We start from the raw sequence: 13,498 nt of genomic DNA, 5'->3' as shown, positions 1-13,498 counted from the left end.
ATGTGAGCAGTCCCCATGTGTATTGTATGTGAGCAGTCCCCATGTGTATTGTATGTGAGCAGTCCCCATGTGTACTGTATGTGAGCAGTCCCCATGTGTATTGTATGTGAGCAGTCCCCATGTGTACTATATGTGAGCAGTGCATGCATGTGGGAGGCACTATACATGTTGGATGTCTAAGCTTTACACTAACGGTTCTATGTCGTTCCACATCATTAACATTTAAAGGCAATATGGAGTACCTGTATGCTCAAACACACACGGACGCACACATGCACACACACACGGAGGGCATGGATTTAATTGACAACTGGCTGACTTCCAAAATAGGATTCAGCAGCAGAAGCCCCCCTGGCGTACAAGTCGTTCCTTTCACTGGACTCACTGCATAGTCGTAGCAGAAAAGGAGCATCCATCTCTTTCAGAAATGATTAAGTAAAAACCTATCTGTGTTCAAGTGTCACACACACGCACCGAGCACTCACGCAAGCACGTAGACATACACACACACAGACACACACACACACACACACACACACACACACACACAGACACACACACACACACACACACAGACACACACACACACCTGAACAATATACTTGCCAGATATCAAGATGAACTTAACATACAGTATTAGCAAGAAAACAGCAAACACAACACAGAAAAAGATAGCACCTCACATGGGTATAGAAAGTAGATGCTTGCTCAGATTTACACTCACAACACCACACACACACAGAAACAAACACACTCTAACTCTAACTCTGTCGCACAGCCTATCCAGTTGAATTAACCCCACTCCAGTGGAGAGCTCAATAACACAGCACCTTAAGACGAGTTCCCCCCCATCGGAGGCCAAACTCAGCAATAACAATTTAAATCCATTTACGCCGTTCTGTTAGATTATGCCTGCCTCTCCTATCCCACCCTGCACCACCTGAAATGGCCTGATTTAGACCCATATTGACTCAGGTTGGTAAAGCTGACATTGACACAGGTTAATGTTGTATAATAATGTAGTATATTCCAGTGCAGGCACCGAGCGCCCACCTCTCCACGTGGACATCCCCACTGCTTATTGGCCATTATGAATTCCACTCCACAGACTGAATCTAAGAGCTGCACAGCAAGAAGGAAGTCATCAGGGGACGTTCCACTCTCTGCTTCTAACTCCAACACAGCCTTTATTATCCATCACACAGCTAAAGACAATCTCCAGTAATTCCCATATAAAGCCTGAAGGGAATGTGCTTCAAGATGAACCTCTACCGAAAAAGAGACGAAAAGAGGAGAGGGAAAAAGCAGTGAGATGCTGATGCAGTAATTCAGGAAAATGTCAGCCATTGGTCTTTATGATAATGATAATGACTTCACAATACCCAGTAATGGAGCACAACATTCTGCCCTACAAAGGCAAAAGGCAGTAACTACACTTTTGGTCAAAATTGAGTTAAGACTGAAATCAGGCCGTTCCATTCACTGGACTCTGTATAATATACATTCTCAAAATGCATATTATTGAGAGAGGTGTGATGAATGGTCTGCTCCATTACTGGGTGCTGTGACTCATCACACCTCTCTCAATAATATGTTTTTTCAGAATGTCTTTGCAATGAATTGCTGTTGGAAATTGATGTATTTTATGGTCAATGGAGATGTCCCTCATCTAAACCTTACCACACTCATCACTGGTATTAAAATAAAAGGGGAGGAATGGCCATCTGGCTGGTGACAGTAGGGACATCATTCTGCCTGGATACTTTATAGCTCTGAGCTTTTAGGCCAGGACTGTGATTGAGAGTGATGTGCCACTCACCCAGTGGAGACAGTATCTACATTGTGAATGTGGTAAACAAGACATATTTTTACTGCTCTTCACCTTTACAGTCATTATCTATCTAACCATATAGGCCTACATACATTTAGGGAGGGAATGAGATTGAGAGATTTAAAAAAAGACTTGCACTGTTACATGTCTATGGCTATTTTGCAGTTTGTAAATTGTTGTTGCAACAGTGCATTATTCAGTGGGCAGATGGCCCCCAGAAGGCTCTCTCTGAGACCCCTGACCCCACCTGAGGGTCAGCGTTAAACACAGCAGCACAGTAGAGTCCTCAGGGCTCCTCTTCAGTCCAGTCAGCTCCCTCATAGAGAGAGCTACCCCAGAGGGACTAAACCAGAACAAAATGGAGGATACTGGAAAGAACCTCTCTCTGTCCATTGCCTGAGAGGACACAGTGCCTCGCAGTACTCTAATGACGTTTTAATAGATATGTCTGCAGTGGAATAGCTCTCTAGGGCATTTTTTTATGTTAGGAGGGTTAGACACGTGGGATGTAGTGAGGGGTAAGGGCTTTTCTGTGTGTTGAATGTACTGTACGTGTATTTTTTCAGGGCTTTGCAGCTTTCTCCAGAATTCTCCTTTTTGTAGGCTTTGGTTCTAAACCAATATCTAAGATACTTTTAAAAAAATAGTTATATTATTTATATTTATTATGTTTCCTATCAGAAACCCCCCCGAAAGATACATGAGAAAACTCTGGCTGCTCCCTAGCCTTAGGTACTAGCAGGCTCGTATAAGACACATGACTGGTGAACAGTGCCCTCTATTGGTCAGTCACAGGAACTGTATCTCATGTGTTTAAGGCAGCCCTTCTCAAATAGTGGGGCGCGCCCCCCTGGGGGGGCTCGGAGCGATGCCAGGGGGGGCGCGTGTGACCCCGGGGAACATGCTTTTTTTTGCCGCAGGGAGTAGGTTTTTTTTGCACCGAACAAGAGCACACAGCACCCTTAAGAGACATCATGGAAAAATATTTAACAGGGATGAAAAGAAAGGCGGAGAGAGACGGAGATAATGAGACAAATGTAAGTCTCCCGAAAGCTAAGACGAGGAAATATGACGAAGCGTATGTAGCGCTTGGCTTCACTGTGACTACGGTGGGAGACGAGGAAAGACCGGTATTTACTGTGTCTAAAAATGTTGGCAGCGGACAGCATGAAGCCAAATAAATTAAGGCGTCACTTAAAGACATTACACCCCAATCACGCTGATAAGCTGCTTGAGTTTTTTCAGCGAAAACGTGCCGAATATTGCCAACAATCGTCCCGCTTTGTGAATGCTACTTCAGTAAACCAGCGAGCGCTGTTAGCATCATATAAGGTGGCGTACCAAATTGCTCAGTGCAAAAAGCCCCACTCCATAGCAGAGGAGCTGATACTGCCTGCAGCATTAGACATGGTCTCTGTCATGCTGGATGACGCAAGTGCTGCAAAAATAAAAACTATCCCTCTGTCCAATGATAAATATAAATGACATTGCTAACGATCTTAAAGAACAACTGGTAGATAAACTCAAAGACAAACGTTTTGCCTTACAGTTCGATGAAGCAACTGACAGCAACAAAGACTGTTTGTTTATCGCTTATGTACGTTTTGACATGACAAACTCCCTGTGTGAGGATCTACTTTTTTGTAAATATGTCACAGACAGAGCCACAGCTGAAGAGCTATTCAAAATGCTGGACTGCTTCCTGACTGAGAATGGGCTAAAGTGGGAGAACTGCATTGGTGTTTGCAGTGATGGTGCACAGACCATGGCAGGGATGAGAAAAGGACTTTGGGCACTCATCAAGAAGGCCTCACCTAATGCTGAGTGGACACACTGTGTTATACACAGAGAAGCACTGGCATCAAGGCACCTTTCCTCTGAATTAAGTGAGGTTATGACAGACATTGTAGGTGTAGTCAATTTTATAAAGACCAGACCACTAAAAACAAGAGTCTTCTCTGCTATCTGTGAGGAGATGGGAGCTGAACATCAAGCTGTGCTGTTTCACAGTGAAGCGAGGTGGCTGTCATGAGGAAAAGTATTGTCCCGAGTTTTTGAGCTCAGAGAGCAGATAATAATGTTTTTGGAGCAGGAGCACAAGTATGACCTCGCAGACAAATTTAGTGATGAGAACTTCCTGACAAAACTGGCCTACCTGAGTGACATATTTGGAAAGCTAAATGAACTAAATCTACAGCTTCGAGGGAAGATAAACACCTCCCTCAGGTCACAGACAAGATCAGCTCTTTCACTCGAAAGCTTGCAATGTGGGGCAAGCGACTTGATGAAGGAAATACTGATTCATTCGAGAACCTGCATGAATTTGTTGACACTACTGACTATGATGCCACCTCAGTGATTCCATAAATTAAGGAGCATATTTCATCACTGATGGGATTCTTTAAAAAGTACTTCCCTGAAAACACTTCCCAATATGACTGGGTGAGAGATCTTTTCAATGCGCCAGTTCATTGACATGACGTCTGACTCCACGTTGAGACTGAGGTTCACATCACAGACACTGAGTGAATTCTGGCTGAGTGTAGAGAGGCAGTATCCACTCTTAGGGCAGAGGGCCATGGGCATTCTTCTTCCTTTTGCAACATCTTATCTTTGTGAGACTGGCTTCTCTGCTGTTGCTGCACTGAAGATCAAGTACAGGTCCCAGCTAAACATTTAGCAGGAGCTGAGAGTTCCAGTATCATGCTTCAAACCCCGCTTCGAAAAGCTGTGCACTGCAAAACGTGCTCATTGTAGCCATTAATCCTGACTTCCTCATTTTGATTTTTTAAAAATCAGCACAAATTGCTTTATTCATTTTTGTTTTATAGGTCAAAGTGTTTCATATATTGTGCTCTTTAGTTAATGTTGCTGATCAATTTGAATGTATTATTATTTCTTGATTATATTGAATTTTATTTTTCAGTATCAAGTGGTCCAATAATGTTTACAGTTTAAATAAGGATTTACATTTTTTTTTAATTTCAGGCAAATTGATGCACTTTAAGTCTTTTCTGTTACAGACTAAAAAACAATGTTAATAAAGTTATACTTTGTTGTAAGTTGATCTATATTTCTTTCTTTTTTGTTTTTTTTGTTTTCTTTAATGTTAATAAGGATACAATGTTATGCAGAGGTGTACTTATAACAATTTTATAGACAAATGATACTATTTACAGTCGCGGCGGAGAGTTGGGGGGCGCGAAATGTTTACTTCTTCCTAGGGGGGGCGTAACAGAAAATAATTGAGAAGCACTGGTTTAAGGTGAGTGAAAATGGATACATTGACATTTTAGTCATTTAGCAGACACTCTGAGAAAATGCATTCATATGACCACATACATAGTGTGGTCCCTATGCAATAGTTTATGTTGAACATTGACAATGTTATGGTAGTTTGTCATAAAAAAGTACATAATTTACAAATAACAACTGTACTTTACTGTAAGTTGCTTCACTGTAAAAATCTCCCATCATTACTATACTTTTGTTATTCTTATATAGTACAATGCCATCCAAGGTCTCCACATCTGTATCTGAGACATAAAGCAGCTCTGTGACCTGAAGTTCAGTCTGCACTGACCAGCGCAGAACAACCTATTTCTTAGAAACTAAAGAACAGGAGAGAGAGACATGGAAGAAGCTAAACAGAGAAATTAAAGCTTGAGCCTGAGGTTACTTCACCAGTCCCTGCAGGTCTGTCTCTGTTCTATTTGATTCATCTGGAGTGTGTGTGTGTGTGTGTGTCAGAGGATAGGGAGAAGGGAGAAGGGGAGGCCTGTCTGATGAGGGTCAGTTGACACTCAGAGGCTCTGTCTCTCCATCCTGAGCGGACAGGCAATGTAAAGTCGATCAAAATGACTCCTGGGTTTTCTCTCTCTATCGTCGCTAAGACAACACCATCCCCTTCATAACGCCTGGCCTTGCACTCTCTTGCTCCATTTCTCCATCTTTCTCTCTCTCTTTCTCTCTCTCTCTCTCTGTCTCTCTCACATACACACACACAAACACCCACAATCTTTTTTATAATGAAATATAATCTATTTTACTAAGGGTTTTATTTGTGGAAACCTGATTCAACAATGTTGAGTCTAGAGATATGACAAAGTGCGAGGGAACAAAAAAAAAAATATATATATATATATATCTATTACCATCTGATATATGGTCGAAAGGCCTGAATAGATGTGAAATGGAATGCTTTCCCAAATGAAATAATCCCTTTTAAATTGTGTTTTTTCTATTTCAGGCCTTGGGCCAAACCTTCAGAGGCTGCCAGATGTAGTATATTTCCCTCTCCTTTCATATTCCTCTAGAGGATAAGAGAAGGAAGGTGACACTGCAGAGTGATCCTCCATTACCTGCATTAGTCTGATGTGGCCCTAACCTTTAATGTTACACAATCTACTATAAGCAGGACAGACTGCACCACAGAGAAATCCACACCCACTTTATCATGAAGCACTTTGTGAGACTATTAGAGCTTGTGCCAGCTTCCTGTCCGTGCAGGAAGTGGCTATGTCTGGCTGTGTGGTAAATATTTCAACAAGTCCTTCAAACACAGCTGTCAGAGCAGCTTCTAAAACTACATTGGTATACATTGGATATATCCATGTACAAAAAAATTTAAATAAATGACACCCACATGCAAGCGGAGGCAGCTGAGGGGAGGACGGCTCAAAATAATGGCTGGAACGGAGCAAATGGAATGGCATCAAACAAATGGAAACCATGTGTTAGATGTATTTGATACCATTACACTGTATTCGCTCCAGCCGTTACCACGAGCCTGTCCTCCCCAATTAAGGTGCCACCAACCTCCTGTGCCAGATGCACACATGCACACATGCACACATGCACACATGCACACACACACACACACACACACACACACACACACACACAGTAGTCAAGCGTGATCACACGCATATCCTTTTTATTTTTATTTATTTCTTTATTTAACCTTTATTTAACTAGGCAAGTCAGTTAAGAACAAATTATTATTTACAATGACGACCTACAACGGCCAAACCCGGACGACGCTGGGCCAATTGTGCGCTGCCTTTAGTGGGGTGCAGGGCCGGTATGAAAGAAATATAGCCCGCACACTCATAGGCTCCACCACGTACCTTTATTAATAAACAAACAACGTTTCGATCCTGCAAGGATCTTCTTCAGATCACACACAATGTAAGTTTACCTTCCACACAGGAGGGCCTGGCTCTGGTTGTGCCAGCGACCTGGCCTGGGAAACAGGAGCACTTGACGGTCTGAGAGCGCTCCTCAATCTTGTTCTTATTACAACAGCGGTGGATGGCCACCACCTCACAGGTCCCCTGCTTCACCTGGTAGGAGGCTGAGAGACAGAGAGAGGGAGGGAGACAGAGAGAGAGAGAGAGACAGAGAGAGAGAGAGGTTGTAGTATTCAATGTGGTTGCAGTAGTACAGTGGTATTTCAATATATGCATTTAAAAACAGCAGCTTCTTAAAATACAAGAAAGGAAAAAGCCACACTTGAGAATTCAGAGTTTATACAATAGAAAAAAACTGCTGAATTATTTACAGTTGTATAAACACCAGGAATTATTCTAAAGATGCAGACAGTTTCACTTTCAATACAAGACTATACATTTATGCCAACATTTTGATCCTTTCTCAGCTCCATGGCATCATTAACATTAAAAGCCTGCCTTTTCATTGTGTGCAGGGTTATCTTGTAAAGAAAATCCCATTAACGTTATTTAAATAAGTAAATAAACAAACAAAAGCTTAGTTTTCAGTGGAATTCTCTTAGTCATAATTAACCACCTGATAGCAGTAGAGAAGCAGCATCCATATTGCATGAGGCAGCATTTAACAAGCATCTGGAGCTCTGTGCTGCTCTCTGCTGGAGTTCCACCCAAAGCATCTTGGAACAACACAATACACCAACCTCCACATAATGAAGCTCAACAGTTTTACTCTTCTGTTTAACTCCATGGATTTAATTCCCTGGTGGCTATTTCTTATTGATGAATGTAACTTTCAGCAGTTTTCATTTCTACACAGATGTCTTGTGTGGGTTTATAGTAGTCCGCACTCAATATGTTTAAACATGCATTTGTGGGACAACACAAGAGGCATATGTTTGACTGTGGGATGCAAACTCTGTAAATGTTCCAAAGAAACCCACTTACAGTATGTTACATCTACTGTAAAGTCAGACTTGATTAAAAGTTCCAAACTTTTCATGCTCAACCCTAAGTTGAATGACATTAGTAGGCTAACCACACACACACACACACACACACACACACACACACACACACACACACACACACACACGCTTCGGCAGGCCGAGGCCCCTCTCATCCTTCCTGATTTAAAGTTTGCTTGTTCTCTTCTTCAGAGAGCCCTCTCAATGATCCCTCGCTCTCACAGGGCACTTCTCCGCCTCATCCCCCTGTTTTCATTTCCGCAGTGGCACAGGGAGCTGGTGGATTATCCCTACACATGCACACACATACACACACACACACATATATATATCCCAGGCAGGGAAAAAAAAGAAACCATACTTGGAGCATGGAGAAATTGAAGAAATAAGGAATGCTGCTGAGACAAAGAAATCTAGTCAATAGTGAGGGCGTCTTTGTCAGTATGCACTATCTACTTAATAATGCAGTCACACACACACACCATCCAATTTCTTCCATCTATCTCAAAAACAAAATTTCCTTCAAAAACCATCCCCTTGTTAGTGTGGCATCCTGTACCACAGTCTGCATACCAATGCCTGGGTAAAGACAGGGATAGCTAGTGCCCCCATCCAAAAAACAAGCATCTTGTTAGTGTGATGCTACCACGAGCAAAGTGAAGCAGAGAGAGAGAGACGATGTGTGTGTGTGCGTGTGTGATGCAGGGAGCTGGGGGTGGGGGGATCTGTCACAGGCAGTAAGGAGAACAAAGAGCACACTGCCTCCTGGTGGCATAATGAGGTCACAGGGTCAGAGCAGCATCTCTCTCTCTCTCTCTCTCTCTCTCTCTCTCTCTCTCTCTCTCTCTCTCTCTCTCTCTTATCCATTCATTTTTCTCTCTACAGTATTTTACTCATCCACCAATCTATACTGCACGAGTCTAAATCCGACCATAGGAGAGGAAAGTAAACCTGAACTTCTGAGTGTTACCAGGGTGTAGAGGCAAAGTAGAGTATTCCATAATGTATGCATATCTTTTTAAGAACTACTGCTGTAACTATAAAGTAACCTCTTGTCTTGACTGTCCCTGATCTGTAAGGATGATTCTGGGACAGTGGCTTGAGTCAGAGAAGTCACAGCAGTATCTGAGAGCATTGGAACTAATATCCCAGCGCTCTGCTTGAACCGTCTTGTTCAGGATCTTAAAGTGGTGTTATGGCAGTATTAACGTAATAAACCTCAGCTCAGGCTGAAAGAAAAATACATTTCAAGCATGGCTAAGGGATTCTATTCCTGTGGCAGCCAAGCAAGTGTTTGCTGGGCGGCAAACTAAGCAGCACTAACTTGAACTGATGGAGCAGCCAGCCGACTGATGTATTCTGACAGACAGAAGCGGCCCGGACCATGTGCAATTTATAAAAAAGTCTGTCTTTACCCTGTCAATAACTGACTAGCATGTCTGCTACGAAAGGCCAAACATTTGCTGTCTCTGTCTGAGGGAGCTCAGTCGATGCCGGGGACAGACACAGACTGCAGCCACAGCACAACAACAACATGAGCTCCATCCAAGACAATTACAGAATTGAACCGATAAGGACTTTAATTCATAAAATCTGAATGACTAAGAATAAACATAATAAGTCTGGATATATTTGCTCTTGTAAAATGGAGGAACATCACAAAATGGCTCCACTGCCTCACACATGTTTACCTTGTCTTCCATATGAACTAACCCTGTTTGAGTAAATATTATTATCTTCCCCATTCCCCCGTCACATCCACATCCTCCTCTTCCACACCTCTAACCCCTCTCTACCATCTCCCTTGTTTTCCATCTACCCATTCGTCCCCTCCCATCCCTGCACTATTCTTCTCCCCATCCCCATCCTCAACCCTACTCTCGCTTCCTCTCCCCCACTCCCATCACACCCTACCTTCCTCTCCCCCACTCCCATCACACCCTACCTTCTTATCCTGCACTCCCACTCTTCCTCTCCATTCTCTCTCCAACTCGGCTGTGAACGGTCCTATCCTGCACAGCCCATCAATCAGGTTGACATTATCTGTGTTTAACAGGCCCAAATCAGGCCCTGTCCACAGATGTATTCTAATTTAACAGGTTGTTTGTACTGCTGAGTGGTCCTATGCAGGGACCTCATTTATACGCAAATCTATCCCCAATAAAACCCACTCACTGTGACCGCAAATCAGTGTTTGTCAAGGAGGAAAAAACACACTCTCTCACATACGTACACACACGCTTACGCTCAAGCACAGAGAAACACTTCTCATTCTAACACAAATCCTCTCTTTTTGTCTGTTTCTGTTAATTGTGGCTTGAATAATGCCCTGGTATCATAACTGTAGCAGCTACCTGGGCACAGTTCAATGTGTTACAATAACAGACACTTTGAACAAAGACCAACGTGTGCTATTCATACAATAACAATGTTTATGCAGCTTGTGACAGACAACTAGTATTGAAAGAACAGCCATGGAGTTTGATATAGTATCAGTTGTGAGCTCCCTGAGCTCGGACATTATCTTTTACTATGGTCATTACATAAGAGATGCAATATGAGTCCTGCTTATAAGAGGGAGATGACCACTGTTATTACCAATATACAGTACCAGTCAAAAGTTTGGACACACCTACTCATTCCAGGGTTTTTCTTTATTTTTACTATTATTTACATTGTAGAGTAATAGTGAAGATATAAAAACTATGAAATAACACATATGGAATCATGGAATAACCAAAAAAGCCACCCTTTGCCTTGATGACAGCTTTGCACACTCTTGGCATTCTCTCAACCAGCTTAATGAGGAAGCCAATCAGTTGTGTTGTGATAAGGTAGGGGGGTATACAGAAGATCGCCCTATTTGGTAAAAGACCAAGTTCATATGATGGCAAGAACAGCTCAAATAAGCAAAGAGAAACAACAGTCCATCATTACTTTAAGACATGAAGGTCAATCAATACGGAACATTTCTTCAAGTGCAGTCGCAAAAACCTTCAAGCGCTATGATGAAACTGGCTATCATGAGGACCGCCACAGGAATGGAAGACCCAGAGTAACCTCTGCTGCAAAGGATAAGTTCATTAGAGTTACCAGCCTCAGAAATTGCAGCGCAAATAAATGCTTCATAGAGTTCAAGTAATAGACACATCTCAACATCAACTGTTCAGAGGATACTGTGTGAATCAGGCCTTCATGGTTGAATTGCTACAAAGAAACCACTACTGAATGACACCAATAAGAAGACGAGACTTGCTTGGGCTAAGAAACATGAGCAATGGACATTAGACCGGTGTAAATTTGTCCTTTGGCCTGATGAGTCCAAATTTGAGATTTTTGGTTCCAACCGCCATGGCTTTGTGAGACGCGGTGTGGTCAACGGATGATCTCCGCATGTGTATTTCCCACCATAAACATGGAGTAGGAGGTGTTATGGTGTGGGGGTGCTTTGCTGGTGACACTGTCTGTGATTTATTTAGAATTCAAGGCACACTTAACCAGCATGGCTACCACAGCATTCTGCAGTGATACGCCATCCCATCTGGTTTGGGCTTAGTGGGACTATCATTTGTTTTTCAACAGGACAATGACCTTAAAGCACACATCCAGGCTGCGTAAGGGCTATGTGACCAAGGAGAGTGATGGAGTGCTGCATCAAATGACCTGGCCTCCACAATCACCCGACCTCAACCAAATTTAGATGGTTTGGGATGAGTTGCTTATTTGAGCTGTTCTTGCCATAATATGGACTTGGTCTTTTACCAAATAGGGCGATCTTCTGTATACCCCACTACCTTATCACAACACAACTGATTGGCTCAAAGGCATTAAGAAGGAAAGAAAGTCCACAAATTAACTTTTAAGAAGGCACACCTGTTAATTGAAATGCATTCCAGGTGACTACCTCATGAAGCTGGTTGAGAGAATGCCAAGAGTGTGCAAAGCTGTCATCAAGGCAAAGGGAGGCTACTTTGAAGAATCTCAAATATAAAATATATTTTGATTTGTTTAACACTTTTTTGGTTACTACATGATTCCATATGTGTTATTTCATAGTTTTGATGTCTTCACTACTATTCTACAATGTAGAAAATAATTAAAATAAAGAGAAACCATTGAATGAGTAGGTGTGTCCAAACTTTTGACTGGTACTGTATATTCAGCATAAGTCACAAATAAATCCATGATCCGTAAATATATTCAACATAGCTCACAAATAAATCCACAATTTAAACAAATATAGAATGATTTGTGAGCAAATGTTCAGAAATTTCTAACATCTACAACTGTGGAATGTGTGTCCGCATCAAAATGTGCATGTCTTTAGAAATATTAGATTATTTTTCAGCTGGAAAAATCTGCAATGGGTTATCCCAAACCACCGTTGTAACGTGTTGCTGATGAAACTCTGAGGTTGACTTTCAGAGAGTGGCGAGGGGATCAATAAACCCATCAACTTCAGGACATACTCGTGACTTGAATGATGTAATTCATGTTCCACTTTTAAACAATAAAATGAGCATGAAATTCCCATTAACAAATCCCCCCTGTCGTTTTACAAGATATAAACCTCAGTAACAGTTAAACATTTTATTTTACATGTGTCAAGTCTCAAAATTCGACATAAACAAGTGCACGTGGCATATAATTACGCACTCCTTTCCATTATTTTGTGTGAAATGCAAACTCAAAAATAATGCGGTGCCTAATGGGATTCCACTTCGCTCTGAAGCCGGCAGAATTGCTGGCTCGGTCAAAGTGGTTATCATATAGCATATTATCAGGGGTCACTGATTGGATTGGATTGACTGTACTCACTTCAAAACTCATGCTCTCTCCTCCCTCTAAAAGTCTCCCAGACTTTAATAAAAACTAGCGTGTACTTCCCCCTGTCCCCAGGTGAGTCTACTGGGCCATGGAACTCTAGAGCAGCACATTTAAAAAATGCCACCCTGTTGTCAGCTGTCAGCAGGCCGTTCCCTGAGGAGGGATGCAACTATCAAGGCTTCCAATGGCCATATTTGGGGGATGACACATTTTTATTTATTTATTATTTAACCTTTACTTTGACATGGAGTCAATGGTGAGACCAAGGTCTCTTTTCCAGATGAGCCCTGTATAGCATCACGACACACATCAAAATACAATAAACACATTAAACTAGACATTCATATACACAAAAAATTGACATTATTATACACAACAATACACAAAAAGCAAAACACAATCATAAAAAACAGACACATTCTTCAGTAAAAAGGTCCCATAACAACCGTCTGAAATGCCCTAGTGGCACCAATTCCACCTATTTTCAAGTGTATTGTAAATCATTCCACACGTAAGGTGCAAGGAAATTAAAAGCTGATTTACCTAACTCTCTAGACACCAAAGGAGTCTCCAGGAATAACCAACCCTGTGAACGGGTTTAATAACTTGTCATTTTAAATCTTAACAGTGATGTCTAATGATGT

At 42.0% G+C, this 13,498-nt stretch overlaps 1 protein-coding gene across 1 annotated transcript in view; it reads right to left on the bottom strand.

The window, feature by feature from the left end:
• The window catches only part of LOC311133963 (chemokine-like protein TAFA-4), a gene marked incomplete at both ends in the record, with an annotated part of 47,042 nt that overhangs the window by 18,410 nt on the left and 15,134 nt on the right, over positions 1–13,498 (bottom strand). Inside the window, one exon of the mRNA XM_084167592.1 lies at positions 7,032–7,187. Within this exon, the coding sequence (XP_084023718.1) occupies positions 7,032–7,187 (156 nt within the window). The remainder of the gene's footprint in view (positions 1–7,031; positions 7,188–13,498) is intronic.

This window comes from Coregonus lavaretus (assembly GCF_964263955.1).
Source record: "Coregonus lavaretus genome assembly, chromosome: 8".
NCBI classification, from domain to species: Eukaryota; Metazoa; Chordata; class Actinopteri; order Salmoniformes; family Salmonidae; genus Coregonus; species Coregonus lavaretus.
The sequence above is the reverse complement of the archived record's forward strand: the minus strand, read 5'-3'. Positions and strand labels throughout refer to the sequence as shown.